At 43.4% G+C, this 20784-nt stretch overlaps 1 protein-coding gene across 1 annotated transcript in view; it reads right to left on the bottom strand.

Annotated features, from left to right (window-relative positions):
* Positions 1-396: 396 nt before the first annotated feature.
* Positions 397-20784, bottom strand: part of ASIP (agouti signaling protein) — a gene marked incomplete at its 3' end in the record, with an annotated part of 94116 nt that continues 73728 nt past the window's right edge. The window contains exons 4-6 of the mRNA XM_082858214.1: positions 3136-3305; positions 1830-1891; positions 397-573 (exon numbers count right to left, since the gene is read on the bottom strand). Coding sequence (XP_082714340.1) covers positions 397-573; positions 1830-1891; positions 3136-3295 — 399 coding nt within the window. The 5' untranslated portion in view covers positions 3296-3305. The remainder of the gene's footprint in view (positions 574-1829; positions 1892-3135; positions 3306-20784) is intronic.

Here is a 20784-nt window from a genome sequence, read left to right as displayed (position 1 = left end):
TTGTCTCTGGCGGCCACACCCAGAGATGGGCTTACCAGGAGGGCAGCCTCAGGGCCAGGTAACCACGTTTCCCCAGGACCAGGAGAGAGCAAGTGCGCAGCCCGCGGAACTTCTGCGGTGAAGGGGACTCGGCGAAGGGAAAAGGATCTTTCGGGTTCTTTAAAGAAACAGCCACACACCTTTCAATAGCCTATATATATTTGGATTTTAGCCTAACCCAAGCCAAGTCTCCTTGAAGCCCCGCCTCCTAAAAGCTCCGCCCAACGTCAGTAGCTACGCCCACTCCCTGTTTTAGGTAGTCACACCTACTAGAGATTGCCCGCCCCAGAAGGGCCCGTCCGGGGAGCCCCGCCCGTGGAAGCCCCGCCCCACCCCGCCCACCACCCAGAGGCGCGCTCAGCAGGTGGGGTTGAGCACGCGGCAAGAACAGGCGCTGCGGAAGAAGCGGCACTGGCAGAAGGCGCACGGGTCGCAGCAGGCGGGCGCCGGCGGCTTGCAGCTGTCGCGGGTGGCCACGCAGGGGCCGGGCGGCGGGGGCCGGGGCTGTGCCACCTTCTTCATCGAAGCCTTTTTCTGCGGGGAAACGCCGGGTCTGCCCGAGCAGTCCACGTCCGCCCCACTCGTCCTCACCTCTGCCTGGAGACTCCTTGGACTATGGAGGCCCCCGACCAGACATCCCCACCTTCTGCCCACCGCCCGCTCGACTGATGCCCACAGGGCATCCCAGCGGGTCCCCGCCTGCTCCCCCAACAATGCCCCACTTCATCAAAACTTAACTGGCTCCGGCCTGGCCTCTTCTCTCCCTAGGGCATCCCACTCAGCTCCACCGTTTTTAACTACCGTCTCTGTTGTCTTCCCCTTCCAGTGTAGCCACAATCCCTGTCAGTTCTGCCTTCACAATAGATCTGGAGTCTACCCACTGCTTCACTACCGCTGCTACCCTGGGCTAGGCCCCTGTCTGCGGCTTTTGCCCCCTTACAGTCCGACCTCCAGTGCACAAAAGGGACCTCTCAGAAGACCTATGATGGCATCACACTCGGGCTTAAAACACACCCTCCTCCCCGTTACTTTGGTCCTTGAGGCCCTCTGTGGTTTGGCCCTCCCACCTCTCCCACCGGTCTTTACCACACTGCCTTCTGTGCACCGAACACAAGAAATGAGTTCCTACTGCGGGAGCTTTGAGTTTGCTACTCCCTTTTCTGGGGACATTCTTTGCTGTGCTGTCCAATACAGGCAGCCACCAGTCAGCCATATGTGGCTGCTGAGTACCTGAAATGTGTCTAGTGCAATTGAGGAACTGAGTTTTCAAAAAACAAGGTTTTATTTTCATTTTACTTATTTTTAGGGTTACTTTCTATTTATGTCAAGTGATACTGGTTTTCTATATTGGTTATATAGGTTTTTAAATAACTATATAACCATGATAGAAAAGTTTTAAAATTAAAGTTTTAATTTTAAACAAATATATTAAATAGGTGAAACTCAGATATGGTAAAAGTTGTGGAAATGGTTCTGAAATGACTGAGGTTTGGGAAACATTGCATTCATCCAAAAGAATGAGTGATGGTGAAATTTCAGGCAGGGTGTGAGCTAGTATATAGGAAGATGCTTTTTAGCAGGTAAGCTATTTTGCTCAGTGAACCTTAGCTTTCTGGGCCTCAGCTCCTGGGGGTCTGGTTCAGGGCTTGAGGCCAGGAAGTTTGGGTAGCTTTCAGTTTCTTGTGGGCATGTAGGCCTGGGATATCTTTTATTTAGTTCCTAGCCAGAGCTTGGGGATCCTCTCCCTTTAAGTCCAGTCCCACCCCAACAATGTGAGCTCCCAGGCCTACCTTGGAAGATCTTTTTTTTTCCGCTTCTTTTCTGCTGATCTTTTTGGATTTCTTGTTCTGTGCTTCAAAGAGAGAAGGAGCAAAGCCAGTCTCTGAGGGCCCTGAGCTGCAATGAAGTGGGAGGAGCAGAGGGGGCTCCAGGAAGCCCCAGGGTAGGGGAGAAGATGAAGGGTTGGCTGGATAGATCACATCTTGGGACTTAGGCCAGCAGGTTCTTGTTAGCCTGGCTGCAGACCTGGAGCCAGAGACTGGGAGCAGAGTCCTCTGAGGGAAAGCAAAGGTGGCCCTGGAAAATGGACTCAGTGTCTTGTACATGGATGGACTTGTTTTTCCTGTATCCCTATTTTCCATTTCTCAGAGCTTTGGAGCCAGTCATACCTGACTTGAATCCTGACTCTGCGATATAACAGCTTTGTGGCCTTGAGCACCCTACTTAATCTCCTTAAGACTCGGTTTTCTCATCTGCAAGTAGGATACTGTAATACCTACCTTGAAGAGTTGTCTTGAGGATAAATGAGGTATGTTTATAAAGCAGAAAGTCTGACACACTGAAGGTGATCAATCAATGTTAATGTGCCCCAGTCCCTTCCCTGATATATCTAGAATATCCTCTTTTTGAAGTGAGAGACAAGTCAGCAAGGAATATTAGTTTTGAGCTTAGGTTCTGGAGTTAAACACCTGGGTTTGAATTCTGGCTCTGCCAATTAAGAACTGTGTGTTAGTTACTTAACTTTTCTAAGACTTAATTTACTTAGCTGTGAAATAAAATAGGAATAAAAATAATACTCACTTCACAGTGCCTAGCACAAAATAAGTATATATGTTATTATTATTATTGTCAGATGAAGTCGAGCCAGAAGATCTCCATGCCAGGCTCTAATGCCCCTGATATTTTCTCCCAAGCAGTCATTTTCAATTCTCAACCCTGGCATGAAAGGACTAGTTCATCCCAGACTTGGTTATATTCTGCAGCATTTTCTAAAATTTTTACCATTGATAGGAGTTCCGTGACTCATTAAGTTTCAGAAATGGTAAGTTAAACCAAATTCACCAATTGTCATGACTTTAAGGTTTCTCAGAGCCTCTAACATGCTAAGCTGCGTATTCGATTGGTGGCAGGCAGGGCTTTCCTAAACCAAATGAGTTAAGGGGCACTTTATTCCTCCAGGGTTGTTTTGAGGAATGAGCACGAAGGAGCTCTGACCTATGGCAGTAGATCCTGGTATCAGCTTGGGGAGTGTGTTTGACATCCTGCAGTTCTCTTGGGCCAGAGCCTGGAGGCTGGGCCCCAGGCTAGGCTACCTACCCACAATAGAGACAGAAGGGAAATCCAACAGGTTCATGGAAGAGTTGCTCCTTAGGCTCCTTTCATCTCTGGGCTTTTCCTCAGGTGCCAGGTGGCTGTAGGCAGTGAGGAAGCACAGGCAGACCAGCAGGGTAGCCAGGAGGAGGCGTGTGACATCCATTCCGGGAGGCCTGAGTGGGACAGAGAAGGCAGTCAGGTGGGCCAGGGGTCCTGGCAAATGGATGTGCCCTCCTGCTTTCTTTGGGCTGGTGCTCTGACCCCATTCCACACCCCAGTGTCCCAGGGGAGCTGGAGGACCAGCAAGGCTTAGGACAGGGAAGGGGAACTGATGAAGGAAGAAGAGAGAAAAGGAGAGATGGGAGAGGAAGAAAGAAAGACAAGAAAGGGAGGGAGGGACTTCTCTGGGGGTGCAGTGGTTAAGAACCTGCCTGCCAATGCAGGGGACATGGGTTCGATCCCTGGTCCAGGAACATCCCACATGCTATGGCGCAACTAAGCCCGTGAGCCACAACTACTGAGCCCGTGAGCCACAACTACTGAAGCCCGCACGCCTAGAGCCTGTGCTCCGCAACAAGAGAAGCCACCACAACGAGAAGGGCGTGCACAGCAATGAAGAGTAGCTCCCACTTGCCCCAACTAGAGAAAGCCCGCGTGCAGCAATGAAGACCCAACACAGCCATAAATAAATAAATAAATAAATAAATAAATAAATAAATAAATAAATAATTTTTTTAAAAAGGGAGGGAGATTGATGTAAGGAGAAAAGGAATGCATTGCAATTGGTCTCTGCCTTCCAGAGGGTGGGGCGCCGGGGTTTTTTAAGTCAGTAGCCCCAGGAGACCCTAGGCTTGGGCAGAGTTGTTGAAAGGTCCCCAGTAATGCCTCACAGTGGCAGAGGTCTTACTGAAGTGCAGGGAACAAGGCTCATGAGTTAAGACTGAACGAGACGGTGTAGGGATAAATGGCTTTTTTGGACAAGTGTGTAAGTCATTGCATATGCTATATTCCGACATCCAGAGGAAATAAATGCAGATATGGTTTGCGTCAGGAGGATAGGATGGACCTGTTCAAATAGGCCAACTATATTTATCGATTTATTGCTAGCTGGATTTTGATGAACCAGACAGATCCCAGAGCGGATTTCTTCCCATGAATGTCTAGGTTTGGCTTAGTGAGGGCTCAGAGCTTCAACAGCATCTTCATCTTCTCTGAGTGTGGAATCCCTACTCCTCACCCACCCTGTGCGTGTTCTTTCTGGTCTGGGAAAAAGCTGAGACTGCTTTCCCAAGGTTCTCTGGCCCTGCCATAAGGCATAGTGGGTGAGAAGAGAATAAAACAATCTGCTCGTGCTGGTCCTGCCCATTCCTGGGCTCAGCCTGGCAATTTCTAGCCTATTCCCCCCAGCCCTCAGATTGCTTAGAGTAAAATTTTCTCCATTTCTGTTACATTCCAGGAGAAGGAGGACCCAAATAGCCAGCCCCCAACCTCATTCTAAACTTCTTAAAGGTAGAGGGGACAGTCCCTTCCTTTTGAAGTTCGTCCTCTACCTCTCTCAGCCCTCACTCCATTTCTTCTGATTCCTTCAGCTCCTTTCATCAATGGGCATTTATTTGCCTATCATGAACTGGCCACCAATTTTCTTTCTCAAAGCCTGGTAGTGAGTCAACAGAATGAGCACTGGGCTCGGAGTCAGGACCTCTGGGTTCTTGTCTTGGCTTAAGCATTAGTAAAGGCGTGACTTTGGACAAATCCATTCTTTTTTTTCTTTTTAATGGACTCTAATTTTCTTTTTGGTAAAATGAGGGGAGTGGGCTAGGTGAATGGTTTGCATTCATTTAGCAGGGGAGCTCTTTCTTCAAATAAACAATGACTTGAAGAATCCCAATGTATAAAACAGAAAGAGGCAATACAGAGGTTTTTCAAGCAGTTCACATCTTTTTTGTGTGGTGGGACAATACTTCTCCTCAGGCCCTAGAGCCCAAAACATTTTTTGAGGCCCTACGTTTCCCAGCTCCATGCAGTTCCATCTCAGAGGTTTCTAGTCCCTATCAGCAATAGTTAACCCAAACAAACATTTATCAGGAAAGTCTGGGGACTGAGGCATAGTAATTTGCTCCATCCTCTGCTTCTCAGAACTTTGTACTGTTCTCTGTCAAATACTTTATCACATTGTTTGTGTTTGTCTCTCCCACTTGATAAAAAAAAGGTCATGTTTTACTCGTTTTTGTGACCATGAACCTGGCACAGTGACCAGCCCCAAGCAGTAACTTGTACCCTTTTTCCTAGCAGGACTCCCTCTCTCTCTCTCTAATGATGCTGCTGGGCTCTCAGCTTGGAGAGCAATTTCTCCTTCTCTCTTGTTGCCCACACCCAGTCAATCAGTCATTAAGTTCTAGTGATTTTCACTCCCCCCGATTCTCACAACCCTCCCTCCCTTTCCATTCCTTCTGTCCGTGCAGCCTAGTTCCTCCCACTTGGTCTTCCATAAGAGCCTCCTCAACTCTAGAACATATAACCAGACTAAGCTTCCTTTTAAATAAAGCCCCATTTCCTTTCATTCATTCATTCATTCATACCTACATTCATTCATCTAGTTAAAAAATATTTGTTAAGTACCAACTATGAACCAGTGCTATGCTAGATTCTTGGGTAAAAATAGTGATCAAGGGGCTTCCCTGGTGGCGCAGTGGTTGAGAGTCTGCCTGCCGATGCAGGGGACACGAGTTCGTGCCCCTGTCCGGGAGGATCCCACATGCCGCGGAGTGGCTGGGCCCGTGAGCCATGGCCGCTGAGCCTGCGCGTCCGGAGCCTGTGGTCTGCAACGGGAGAGGCCACAACAGTGAGAGGCCCGCGTACCGCAAAAAAAAAAAAAAAAAAAAAAAGATACACAATGATGCCTGTCCTTACAGAGCTTACATTCTATCAGGGATGACTGACAAGTTAAATAAGTTATTCTAATAAAGCTTGTGCTATGGGAGACCTCAACTAGTGCATGGACTAGGGAAGGTCTCTTGAAGCATGTTGTATTGAAGCTGAAAACAGAGGGCTGATTTGGACTTATCCATGTTGAAGAGGAGAGTGGAGGTGGTGATGGCAGTGTTGCAGACACTGAGAACCATATACATGAAGATCCAAAGGCAAGAGAGGATGGTGCATTTGAGGAACTAGAAAAGATCAGTAAGGTTGGCAAATAAACATAACAGGAGATGGAAGCAGGGGCCAGATCATGATGGGACTTGTAAACCATGGTAAGGAGTTTGAACAATATCTTTTTTTTTTTTTTTTTTTTTAGCGGTACGTGGGCCTCTCACTGTTGTGGCCTCTCCCGCTGCGGAGCACAGACTCCAGACGCGCAGGCTCAGCGGCCACGGCTCACGGGCCCAGCCGCTCCGCGGCATGTGGGATCTTCCCGGACCGGGGCACGAACCCGTGTCCCCTGCATCGGCAGGCGGACTCTCAACGACTGCGCCACCAGGGAAGCCCTGAACAATATCTTAAGGTCGATGGAAAATGAATGAAAAGTTTTGAATAGGGGGAGGGACTTGTTCAGATTTGCATTGTAGAAAGATCCCTCTGACTGGGGTGAGGAGATGGAGGGGACAAGACTGAAAGGAAGGAAAACCAATTAAGAGGCTGCTGCTGGTTCCAAGCATTCTATTCCTCTGCAGGGGTTACCCTGACTACCAAATGAAATACATAATCCATAGCCTCAAAAAGGCACCAGAGCCCTCCCAACCTGCCTTCCACATTCCTTTCCAGCTTTATCTTTTCCTATAGGAAGTATATATCCTAGCCAAGCTTGGCTACTACCTGGTCCGCATACAAAGCTCGTCCTTTACCACTTCTTAAGCCTGACAACTTCTGACCTAAGCACAGTACTTAGCTTGTTATACAAGCATTTATTTACTAACCACTGAGGCGGAATCTGTAGCTGTTAATGACTGCAGTATTCGTTTGCCCTTTCCATATTTCGTGTAGCATTTGTACAGTCTTCAAGCTAAAAATGGTTTTCACGTTTGTAAAGTGTTCTATTAAAAAAAACCCAACAGAGACCCTATGTGGTCCACAAAGCATAAAATATTTACTCTCTGGCCTTTCACAGAAAAAGTCTGCTGACCCTGTCTAGATTGTGAGAATTGCGAGGGGCTGTTAGGCAAGCAAGCACGTCACGTCTGCTCTCTCAATATCTACTAACTGATTGAAGTAATTAACTGCTTCTTTGGGTAAAGGTATTGATGATCCTTATTAAAAGACCAATGTGACTTGGGAAAGTTAACTTGTGCCATTACCAACCAATAATACTTGTCATTAATTTATCAGATTTCAGATTCGTTTTAGGACAGGGCTGGGTCCTAATGAGACAAGAGTTAGGATTGGTAAGTTTTGATTATTAGAGGCAGAGGGAAAATATCCATTCTGAGTAGTTATCATAATGTTTTGAAACTTTCTATTACACCATGCTGCCTAGAATTCATAAAGATGCAGTGCAATAACCCCTGGAATACAAATAAGAAATATAATCATTGGAAATCGCAAGATAATATTTTGATTAGTTGCATAAAATTAAATGTGTATTTTTGTATAAGATCAATCTTGTATAAGATTTTATTTTGTATCCCCAATCTCTTCCAAAAGCAATTTTTAAAAAAAAATTTTTTTCTTGTTTTTAATTAATTGATTTATTTTTTGGTTGCGTCGGGTCTTGATTGTGGCACGCGGGATTTTCATTGAGGCATGCGGGCTTCTCTCTAGTTGTGGAGTGCAGGTTTTCTCTCTCATTGTGGTGCGGGGGTTCCAGAGTGCGTGGACTTCGTAGTTTGGGACACTCAGGCTCTCTCCTTGAGGCTCATGGGCTTAGTCGCCCTGTGGCATGTGGGATCTTATTTCCCTGACCAGGGATCGAACTCGTGTCCCCTGCATTGGAAGGCGGATTCTTTACCACTGGACCACCAGGGAAGTCCCAAGAGACCATTTTTTTTTTCAAGCAGCAGAGCTCTGGTATCAGTGGGTATTAATTAGAAGGACAAATCAGAAATAAATTCAACTTGAAATGAGAAAAAAAAAAAGCAAGGCAAGAATGGAGATATGGTGGATTGGGTTGGGGAGAAGCTCTGATTAAGGAAAAGCTCCGATTAAGGCAAATCACAAAAGTCATGTCATCGATTGAGAGGCATTATGCAGTTATTCTATTTTTGGGGGGTTTTCCTTATCACGACTGACATAAAACTAACCAAAAAACATGCTGGGAATTCCTGCAAAGAAGTGAAAGAGTAATTGGGAAATGTGAGTTAGAAAAGGAGTGGCTGGAGTTTGGGGGGAATGAACTGAGACCCAAAGATCACATTCATCACTTCCTCTGAACACCTGATAATGCAGGAATTATCACCATCACAGCAACCAGCAGGCTTAATATAAATAGTAGCCACTGCACAATGGGCAGTGAGGAGATGTCACTAGGTAACATCTCTAGACTAATTAAGGATATAGTGAATTACAGGGCTTAATTATTATTTTTTAATTTTTAAATTAAATTAATTTTTTATACAGCATGTTCTTATTAGTTATCCATTTTATACATATTAGTGTATAAATACACCCCCACCACCACTTTCCCCCCTTGGTGTCCATACATTTGTCCTCTACATCTGTGTCTCTATTTCTGCCCTGCAAACCGGTTCATCTGTACCATTTTTCTGGGTTCCACATATATGCGTTAATATATGATATTTTTCTCTTTCTGACTTACTTCACTCTGTATGACAGTCTCTAGATCCATCCACGTCTCTACAAATGACCAATTTCGTTCCTTTTTATGGCTGAGTAACATTCCATTGTATATATGTACCACATCTTCTTTATCCATTTGTCTGTCGATGGGCATTTAGTTTGCTTCCATGACCTGGCTATTGTAAATAGTGCTGTAATGAACATTGGGGTGCATGTGTCTTTTTGAATTATGGTTTTCTCTGGGTATGTGACCAGTAGTGGGATTGCTGGGTCATATGGTAATTCTATTTTTAGTTTTTTAAGGAAACTCCATACTGTTCTCCATAGTGGCTGTATCAATTTACATTCTCACCAACAGTGCAAGAAGGTTCCCTTTTCTGCACACCCTCTCCAGCATTTGTTGTTTGTAGATTTTCTGATGATGCCCATTCTAACTGGTGTGAGGTGATACCTCATTGTAGTTTTGATTTGCATTTCCCTAATAATTAGTGATGTTGGGCAGCTTTTCATGTACTTCTTGGCCACCTGTATGTCTTCTTTGGAGAAATGTCTATTTAGTTCTGCCCATTTTTTGATTGGGTTGTTTTTCTTTAAATATTGAGCTGCATGAGCTGTTTACATATTTTGGTGATTAATCCTTTGTCCGTTGATTCATTTGGAAATATTTTCTCCCATTCTGAGGGTTGTCTTTTCATCTTGTTTGTAGTTTCCTTTGCTTTGCAAAAGTTTTAAGCTTCATTAGGTCCCATTTGTTTATTTTTGTTTTTATCTCCATTACTCTAGGAGGTGGATCAAAAAAGATCTTGCTGTGATTTATGTCAGAGAGTGTTCTTCCTATGTTTTCCTCTAAGAGTTTTATAGTGTCCAGTCTTACATTTAGGTCTCTAATCCATTTTGAGTTTATTTTTGCGTATGGTGTTAGGGAGTGTTCTAATTTCATTCTTTTACATGTAGCTCTCCAGTTCTCCCGTCACCACTTATTGAAGAGACTATCTTTTCTCCATTGTATATCCTTGCTCCTTTGTCATAGATCAGTTGACCATAGGTGCGTGGGTATATCTCTGGGCTTTCTATCCTGTTCCACTGATCTGTATTTCTGTGTTTGTGCCAATACCATATTGTCTTGATTACTGTAGCTTTGTAGTATAGTCTGAAGTCAGGGAGTCTGATTTCTCCAGCTCTGTTTTTTTCCCTCAAGACTGCTTTGGCTATTCAGGGTCTTTTGTGTCTCCATACAAATTTTAAGATTTTTTGTTCTAGATCTGTAAAAAATGCCACTGGTAATTTGATAGGGATTGCACTGAATCTGTAGATTGCTTTGGGTAGTATAGTCATTTTCACAATATTGATTGTTCCAATCCAAGAACATGGTATATCTCTCCATCTGTTTGTGTCATCTTTGATTTCTTTCATCAGTGTCTTATAGTTTTCTGAGTACAGGTCTTTTGTCTCCCTAGGTAGGCTTATTCCTAGGTCTTTTATTCTTTTTGTTGCAATGGTAAATGGGAGTGTTTCCTTAATTTCTCTTTCAGATTTTTTATCATTAGTGTATAGGAATTCAAGAGATGTCTGTGCATTAATTTTGTACCAAATTCATTGATTAGCTCTAGTAGTTTTCTGGTGGCATTTTTAGGATTCTCTATGTATAGTATCATGTCATCTGCAAACAGTGACAGTTTTACTTCTTCTCTTCCATTTTGTATTCTTTTATTTCTTTTTCTTCTCTGATTGCCGTGGCTAGGACTTCCAAAACTATGTTGAATAATAGTGGTGAGAGTGGACATCCTAGTCTTATTCCTGATCTTACAGGAAATGCTTTCAGTGTTTCACCATTGAGAATGATGCTTGCTGTGGGTTTGTCGTATATGGCCTTTATTATGTTGAGGTAGCTTCCCTCTATGACCACTTTCTGGAGAGTTTTTATCATAAATGGGTGTTGAATTTTGTCAAAAGCTTTTTCTGCATCTATTGAGATGATCATATGGTTTTTCTTCTTCAATTTGTTGATATGATGTATCACATTGATTGATTTGCATATATTGAAGAATCCTTGCATCCCTGGGATAAACCCCACTTGATCATGGTGTATGATCCTTTTAAAGTGTTGTTGGATTCTATTTGCTAGTATTTTGTTGAGGATTTTTGCGTCTATATTCATCAGTGATATTGGTCTGTAATTTTCTTTTTTTGTAGTATCTTTGTCTGGTTTTGGTATCAGGGTGATGGTGGCCTCATAGAATGAGTTTGGGAGTGTTCCTTTGTCTGCAATTTTTTGTAAGAGTTTGAGATGGATGGGTGTTAGCTCTTCTCTAAATGTTTGATAGAATTCACCTGTGAAGCCATCTGGTCCTGGACTTTTGTTTGTTGGAAGATTTTTAATCACAGTTTCAATTTCATTACTTGTGATTGTTCTGTTCATATTTTCTATTTCTTCCTGGTTCAGTCTTGGAAGGTTATACCTTTCTAAGAATTTGTCCATTTCTTCCAGGTTGTCCATTTTATTGGCATAGAGTTGCTTGTAGTAGTCTCTTAGGATGCTTTGTATTTCCGTGGTGTCTGTTGTAACTTTTTCATTTCTAATTTAATTGATTTGAGTCTTCTCCGTCTTTTTCTTGATGAGTCTGGCTAATGGTTTATCAATTTCGTTTATCTTCTCAAAGAACCAGCTTTCAGTTTTATTGATCTTTGCTATTGTTTTCTTTGCTTTTATTTCATTTATTTCTGCTCTGATCTTTATGGTTTCTTTCCTTCTACTAACTTTGGGTTTTGTTTGTTCTTCTTTCTCTAGCTCCTTTAGGTGTAAGGTTAGATTGTTGATTTGAGATTTTTCTTGTTTCTTGAGGTAGGCTTGTATTGCTATAAACTTCCCTCTTGTAACTGCTTTTGCTGCATCCCATGGGTTTTGGATTGTCGTGTTTTCATTGTAATTTGTCTCTAGGTATTTTTTGATTTCCTCTTTGATTTCTTCAGTGATCTCTTGGTCATTTAGTAACGTACTGTTTAGCTTCCATGTGTTTGTGTTTTTTACATTTTTTCCCCTGTAATTGATTTCTAGTCTCATAGCGATGTGGTCAGAAAAATGCTTGGTATGATTTCAATTTTCTTAAATTTACTGAGGCTTGATTTGTGACCCAAGATATGATCTATCTTGGAGAATGTTCCCTGTGCACTTGAGAAGAAAGTGTAAACTGCTGGTTTTGGATGGAATGTCCCATAAATATCAATTAAATCTATCTGGTCTATTGTGTCATTTAAAGCTTGTGTTTCCTTATTAATTTTCTGTTTGGATGATCTGTCCATCGGTGTAAGTGAGGTGTTAAAATCCCCCACTATTATTGCATTACTGTCGATTTCCTCTTTTATAGTTGTTAGCAGTTGCCTTATGTATTGAGGTGCTCCTATGTTGGGTGCATATATATTTATAATTGTTATATCTTCTTCTTGGATTTATCCCTTGATCATTATGTAGTGTCCTTCCTTGTCTCTTGTAACATTCTTTATTTTAAAGTCTATTTTATATGAGTATTGCTACTCCAGCTTTCTTTTGATTTCCATTTGCATGGAATATCTTTTTCCATCCCCTCACTTTCAGTCTGTATGTGTCCTTAGGTCTGAAGTGGGTCTCTTGTAGACAGCATATATATGGGTCTTGTTTTTGTATCCATTCAGTGACCCTGTGTCTTTTGGTTGGAGCATTTAATCCGTTCCCATTTAAGGTAATTATCGATATGTATATTCCTATTACCATTTTCTTAATTGTTATGGGTTTGTTTTGTAGGTCCTTTTCTTCTCTTGTGTTTCCCTCTTAGAGAAGTTCCTTTAGTATTTGTTGTAGAGCTGGTTTGGTGGTGCTGAATTCTCTTAGCTTTTGCTTGTCTGTAAAGCTTTTGATTTCTCCTTCGAATCTGAATGAGATCCTTGCTGGGTAGAGTAATCTTGGTTGTAGGTTCTTCCCTTTCATCACTTTAAATATAACATGCCACTCCCTTCTGGCTTGTAGAGTTTCTGCTGAGAAAGCAGCTGTTAACCTTATGGGAGCTCCTACAGGACTTAATTTTAAAAAATAGTTTCCTTTGCTGTGCAAGTAACTCTTAAGAAATAAACTTAAAATACAATTTCTTAGAACCTAAGTAACTTAGTGGAATTATAAAGCTAGACTGAGTCTGGGAAAGGTAAAGTCTCAGTGGAATTAATCTTATTTGTGTATTGGGAGAAGGTAAGAACCAATATTCCTTACACAAATCCTGGGGAGATATGTATATTCTAAATGTAATATATGTCCATAATACCTAGGTGTATTATGATGCTTGGGGTCAGATTTTGTTTTTAGGATTCAGAATTTTAGAAAAACAATATCTTCTATATTAAACCACATATAAGGGCTCTAGAAGCACCCATTAAAAATGTACTGATGCTTCTGTAGCAAAAAGGTATGGATAAACAAACAAAGGATAAACAAAGACTGTGAATTGATTCGCATCAATTCAGGACAGGTTTTTTGCCAAATGAGTTACCAAAGGAAAAAAAACTTACAGCAGAGTTTTGGGATTTTGCAATTTCAGGTAATGGATTATGGACCTATACAAACCCTCAACATGGGACACACACTCCACCTATTAATACAGGATCATAATGCTGACAACAATGACTACCTGTGCAATTGCTTTTCTCAAGAGTAATTTGTCTTTCCACTCTGTGGTGGTAAAGACTGTTCTTTGATCTGTGGTATCACTGATGACAATTCTTCCTCTTAAACTCATCATCTGCTTTAAGTTACTGCTTAGGACTTAAGATGAGTTTCTCTTCAGTATGCGGATATAAAGAATCCAGAAAGGGGAATCAGGTTACACGGACATACCTGCCAGTTAAGTGGCTGTGTGACCCTTGGCCCATTTGGGCCTGTGCTTTCTCATCTGCAAAATGAGAGGATAGGACTACATGACTCAGTACAGATTACGAGGCGCAGAGTAGAAATTTAATAAAGATTTGTTTAATTAATTAAAGAATTAAAGACCTTTCTATTTTTAAATTCTATGAATCCATAATTTCTGATTTCTGCTTCCTGGACTTTGGGGAGATTAGGCAGTTGCACAAAGGATTTTGTAAAGGCCACTTGTTGTGTATCCTTAAGAGCTGAGGGATTTATAAATGCATGAGTGTGACTGAATCTGATTAAACTCTGGAAAAGAGGGCATGGAAAGTCATGGCTAAATGTAAGTGGTTTATATACCTCAAGAGTGCTGTTGATGTGTGTGTGTGCACGCACATGTGCGCGCACATGAGTACTAATGTGTAAGGGCTCTGACTGAGGGAATATGGGAGACAGCAGTGTCCAGAGCATCTCTGAGTATGGTAAGGTGAGGAGACGGTGTATCAGTATGCAGCGTACACCGAGTGTACACTGTATACAACCCCTTAGCTATGGCACTGGGATAGCCTGATATCTTAATCCTTTAGGGTAAAGGCCTTGATCCTAAAAGCAAAGGAAAGGGTTATAATGTTCCAGTGATGGGGGATGGCTAACCACCTACTGGGACAGAGGTATAGTAAGAGATGAGAACAGAAGAAGAGGTGAAGGCAGCAGTCTTCTTGAAGACAGTGAACAATATTAGCTGCTGACCAAACTAGGTGTAATGAGGTGCAGTCCTGACAGCCTGCCCTGGGCTGTGCTGGTGGCACCTGTGAGGGAAACCAGGGCGTCTGGGCAGCCAGCAAGCTGGCACTGCAGGGGAGGAGACGGGGCTCAGTTGATTGTAATAGTGGCTTCCATCAGTCCTGCCAAGCACCAATGGCTAGGGGTCTGGTGAAACTCAACCCTGTGAAGAAGGAAGCTGCTAGAATCAAAGCAGTGTTGGGTATGCATCCAACATGGAGGAGCAACTCATATAGGCTTGTGGTGACAGAGGCAGATTTTCCTCTGACCAGTCTTTTGGAACAAAACATATACTTGGGAGGAAAGGGAAATTATAGCAGGAGAGAATCTTAACCTAAAATTGTCTGCAAAATTTTGTGCATATGTGCATTTTTCTGGGGAGAAGGTCCATAGCTTTCTCTGGATCTATAAGTGTGTCTCTGGCCCCTAAAAAACTCAGAACCACTCAGCTTCTAGGAGCTAAAATGAAAACCCCTTCTTGGTATATTATGTTCCTGCAACTTGACGGCCTCATCCTGAATCACAGGCACATGAGAGCAGAGGATATTGTCAATATTTTTCTCTGCCCTGGAACACTCTCAAAGCCTATAACTCTTCTGGCTCATCAGCCACAGTTTCTGATATGCCAAAACCTGGGAGAAGTAACACACAATTTTTGTTGTGGTTTAGTTTCCAGCCAAACTAGCTGTACCAAATACTGAGGGTCAGGGCCAGAGAAGAAATATCTCTCATTCATAGTTACCTAGATTCCCCACACCAGATGTTCAGCAGCTGCATAAGGATACCACTGTCTTACACATCTTTCATCCACCTGGGCAGCTGGTGATTCGCATCCACTACAAACGCCTGGCCAGGCTGAGCTTAGGAGGCTCCAATGGGGCTACCGGCCCATTCCTTAATGTTCACCCAGGCTTATTAGTGCTGATAACTTCTGGGGTAGCAGGAGAGTGGCAATATGTTTTATCTACTTAGTTTTGTCCTAGAACAGCCAATTAAGCAACAAAAATTTTTTGAATGCTGTGGGAAGCCTTGCCTGACTGTCCCCTCCAGGAGAGTTAATTATTCTCTCCTCCCTAGACACACTGTATTGTAATGATTTGTGCATTTGCCTTGTCTCTTCTAGATTGAAGACTCATTAAGGGCAGAGCCTGTGCCTTATTCATCTCCATGCTCATCCCCTCCCTACTACCCCTAGCCCCAGTGCCTAAGCTCAGCACAAAATAAGCCCTCAGTAAATGTTTCTCTCAATTGAATTAATTTACTAAATGCTCAATATAAATGAATATGGGTATTCCTTGGCACTCCAGTGGTTAGGACTCCACGCTTGCATTGCAGCAGGTGTGGGTTCCATCCCTGGTTGGGGAACTAGGATCCCACAAGCCACCATGGTGTGGCCAAAAAAAGAAAAAAAAAAAAAAAGATGAATAAAGAGTCCCTGCCTTTAGATGGCTTTCAATCCTGCAGGGAAGACAAACAAATAACTAACAAAAAAAAAAAAATGAGGAGAGAAGTGCTAGAGTTGAGGTACAAGTGAAATAAATGCCTTGGGTAGGCAGAAAAAAGAGGGTGGTTAAACTGCACAGGGTCTTGGATGATTTTGTGAGTTATTGTCGAACAAGAACCTCTCTAATTTCCTCAGCCTCCTTCCAATTTTGGGCTGCAGCTCCTGGAGTGCTCAAACATTCTGTGCTGCTCTTGCCAGTTCCTCCCTCTTTCACATGGTTCTATGCAGCATACAGCCTCTGCCTTTCCCCTTTGGCAGTCTCCTTGAATTTCCTGCCCTAGAGAGTGGCTTCCTTTTACAGCCATCAGAGGCCACTGGTAGCCAGATGTGCATAGCCAAAGCCAATTACTGAGATTTCTATCCTATTTTAATCAATTATTTGGCTAGAGTTTTTCTTAGGAAGCCAAATCTCATACTGGGGAGATCATTAGGTCCTGTACATCCAAACCAGGCTGGTGGCCTGGGTTGGGAAATAGTCAGTGGCCTGAGTCAGGAGTACAGGTGCCAAGTTCCTGATCCTCTCCCAGGGGATAGTTCTAGGTATTTCATTACAATCTCCTAATAAAACAGGGAGACCATTTTCCTTCTCATTCCTATCTCCTAGGATGTAAGTTACAGGTAGGCTACCGAATTTGTGGGGCTCTGTGCAAAATGAAAATGTGGGACCACGTGCTAAAAAATTAAGAATTGCAAGGAGAGCATTAAACTAAGCAAGCATGAGGCCCTCTAAGTGTGAGGCCCTATGCAACTGCTCAAGTGCACACCCATGAAGTCATTTCTGGCTACAAGACTGAGAAAGCTGACACTGATGGTATGACATGGTGGCTGTAAAGAAGTTTGTGAGGGGGCTTCCCTGGTGGCACAGTGGTTGAGAGTCCACCTGCTGATGCAGGGGACGTGGGTTCGTGCCCCGGTCCGGAAGGATCCCACATGCTGCGGAACGGCTGGGCCCGTGAGCCATGGCCACTAAGCCTGCACATCCGGAGCCTGTTCTCCGCAACGGGAGAGGCCACAACAGTGAGAGGCCTGCATACCACACACACACACACACAAAAAAAAAAGTTGTTTGTGAGAAAATAGAGAAGTTTGCGGACTGGGGGAAACATTAAATTACACTCAGCAGTTGCAGCAGTAAGTTATATAATGATGAGACTGCTTCTAGACATCCTCTGCAGCTGTCTTACTAGTGCTCCAGGCATCAGACATCTCAGTGGAGCAGACACCAAAGAATGGACAGGGGTTCTAGACCCAGCCCTGCCAGGAATTCACTGTGGGACTTCTGGCAAGTCACTTTCTCTCTGTGGGCATCTTTTTCTTCACTTGTACAAAAAAGGATTTGGATTAGATGTTTAAGGTCTCTTCTAACTCTGAGTATAAGCAGCTTTTGGCAGGAAAGAGCTCTCTGGAGGAGGCCTCTTTGGTCTTGTCAATTTAGCAAAGCTATAATGTAACTAACCTTAAGCCAGACACCCCCATGCTCTACTCATCTCCAGCCCAAGCACACCTTTCAAATCTTTTGATCACACAATACCTTGCCTAATCTGTTGGTTTTTTCTGTAGATCAAAGAAGTAGAAATGAAGAATAAGTAATTAACAGATGACCAAATCTCTTCCTTAGCTTCCCCTTCAGTAATCTCACAAATTGTGTGAAAAATATATCATCTAAAGAAAGATCACAAGTAGCTGACAAGCCTGCACACTGGGGGAGATGGCGATGAGTCTGATTCCCTATCTCAATGATTAACTGAGATTACTTCCCCTTTTCCCTTTAAAAACTTTTATGGGGCTTCCCTGGTGGCGCAGTGGTTGAGAGTCCGCCTGCCGATGCAGGGGACATGGGTTCGTGCCCCAGTCCGGGAAGATCCCACGTGCCGCGGAGCGGCTGGGCCCGTGAGCCATGGCCACTGAGCCTGCGTGTCCGGAGCCTGTGCTCCGCAACGGGAGAGGCCACAACAGTGAGAGGCCCGCGTACCGCAAACAAAACAAAACAAAACAAAACTTTCATGGATGAGCAGAATCTTCGGAGTTGATTCCACCTTCTCCCCAGAATGCTGGCTTTCTGATTAAAAGCAACATTTTCTGTTTCTACTAACACTTGCCTCTCGACTATTAATTTTAGAGCAGCAAGCAGCTGGACTTGAGTTCAGTAACACGACTTGGGGTGATTCTAAATGAGCAGCATCCCCTTCAGAGAGGATGTAACACATTCTGTTGAATGTTCCTTTTGATGGTAAGAATTTGAGAATAAATCTGATTTCTGGAAATAGACAATGATTTACAGCCAAGTCTGGTAAGGATAGTAATATATGGCCTAAGTCATGAGATTTTATAATTTAAAAATGATTTTAATTTTAAGCTGACACAACCAGAACTGAGATAGCCTGTTGAGTGTTTTTCCTCAAAGCTGTAACATTGAGAGGCCAAAAATTCATTCTAATGCTGCAAGTTGCTTTAAATATCTTTAGAATTCTAGACATTCTAAAGGCAATTTAAAAGTCATACAAGGGGGCTTCCCTGGTGGCGCAGTGGTTGGGAGTCCGCCTGCCGATGCAGGGGGCGCGGGTTCGTGCCCCAGTCTGGGGGGATCCCACGTGCCATGGAGCGAGTGGGCCCGTGAGCCATGGCCGCTGGGCCTGCACGTCTGGAGCCTGTGCTCTGCAACAGGAGAGGCCACAACAGTGAGAGGCCTGCGTACCACAAAAAAACACACACAAAAAACCAAAACAGTAAAAGTTATACAAGGACTTCCCTGGTAGTGCAGTGGTTAAGAATCCGCCTGCCAATGCAGGGGACACGGGTTCGAGCCCTGGTCCGGGAAGATCTCACATGCTGTGGAGCAAGTAAGCCCGTGTGCCACAACTACTGAGCCCACATGCCACAACTACCGAAGCCCGCACGCCTAGAGCCCGTGCTCCGCAACAAGAGAAGCCACTGCAATGAGAAGCCCGCACACTGCACCAAAGAGTAGCTCCCCACTCGCTGCAACTAGAGAAAGCCCACATGCAGCAACGAAGACCCAACTCAGCCAAAAATAAATAAATTAAATAAATTTTTTAAAAAAGAAATACATTAAAAAGAAAAGTCATACAAGAAAAAGCACCATATAACTTAATAATCACAACTTTTATCTTGGGATGGAAACCTGTTTCAACTGAGATATGCAACCAGATATGCACCCAAAAAGTAATCAAGAGCCTTAAAGAAGCCTCCTTTTAAATTAGTCTTCTTTTTAAAAAAACATATTTAGAGAGGAGAATGTAAAATATTAAACTCACTAGATTTTAGAATTAATGAGAAGAGGGAATTCCCTGGTGGTCCAGTGGTTAGGACTCTGTGCTGTCACTGCTGAGGGTGCAGGTTCTATCCCTGCTGGGGGAATTAAGATCCCGCAAACTGCGAGCCATGGCCAAAAAAGAAAAAACTAAAAGAATTAATGACAAGAGAATAAAAGAGGCAGAAAAGGAAAGTAGAGAGGAGAAAGATAAGTAGGGAGGAAAAGACAAAGAAATAGAAGAATTATGAGGATTGGAGCTGGGGGGTAAGGGAAACTCTAACTTTATCTGTAATTGTTTGTTTTTGTGGGCTTTTTTTTGCCACACCCGAGGTGACTTACAGGATCTCAGTTCTCTGACCAGGGATGGAACCCATGCCCCCTGCAGTGGAAGCGCAGAATCCTAACCACTGGACTGCCAGGGAATTCTCTCTGTAATTTTTTTTAAATAAAAAAGACTTGAAGCAAATATGGTAATAAATATGGATGATTCTGGGTGGAGGTTACATGAAATTTTCCATATTTAAAAACATTCTCACAATATAATAATGGGGAAAAAAAGAAAAGGTAAATTATACTGTGGTCTGGTCTCTGTACCTGGTAGATCATGGCCCTTTGAGATGTTGATTAGTGTTCAGAGCTCTTAGGTCTTTAGACTTTCTAAGAGTGAGGCAATTATTTATAGCCAAGCCAAGATGTTGGTTCCGTTTCTCTCTGAATGGGATGTTTCCCTTTAACCAGAATAAAACATATGGTTCATCCAACTCACAAGACCAGGGTTGTGACTTAGTGTTGCTCATCCCTAAGTGGACTCCAGCTTGCCTAGGTCAGGAGAGGAGAGAAGGAAGGAAAAGGTAGCACCATCAGCATCAATCAGAATCAGCCGTTGTCAGACATGGGTTTATGCTTGACCTTCAGCTTTTCTCTCTACAATCATGGGTGGGAAATAGGGAGCAAGTTAGGGGCAGAGTTGTGGACTTGTACTTTCTAGTTTGCAAGTGAGAGCTTCAGTCACCTTGTTTACCTTTTATTTTTTTTTATTTTTGGCCATGCCACATGGCTTGTGGGACTTTTAGTTCCCCGACCAGGGATTGAACCCAGGCCCTTGGCAGTCAGAGCGCAGAGTTCTAACCACTGGATCACCAGGGAATTCCCCATTCACCTTGTTTAGAATGCCATGGCCATTCATCATCTCCTCCAAATCCTATACTTCCCTTCAAAAGCCTGTTTAAGTCTTGCCTCCTCCAGGCCCATTGTTCTGGCCTATTTCTGGACTCTTGTCTTCTGCCAGACAAGAGGGGGCCCTCTACTTGGGGACTGCCTGGACTGTCATCTCTTAAGATTTCTATGGAAAGCCAGTCCCACCCTTTGTTGCTCCAGATCCCTCTACCTGTTGTTCCAGGCCACAGGGTCCAAGATCAACAGTGTCTCCAGTTAATGTTTTTCTTCAGACAACCTCTGTTGGCTAGTCTGAGTTCTTTAGGAAGACAGAGT

Source organism: Leucopleurus acutus (genome assembly GCF_964270905.1).
Source record: "Leucopleurus acutus genome assembly, chromosome: 16".
Lineage (NCBI taxonomy): Eukaryota > Metazoa > Chordata > Mammalia > Artiodactyla > Delphinidae > Leucopleurus > Leucopleurus acutus.
This window is presented reverse-complemented; position numbering and strand designations above follow the sequence as displayed.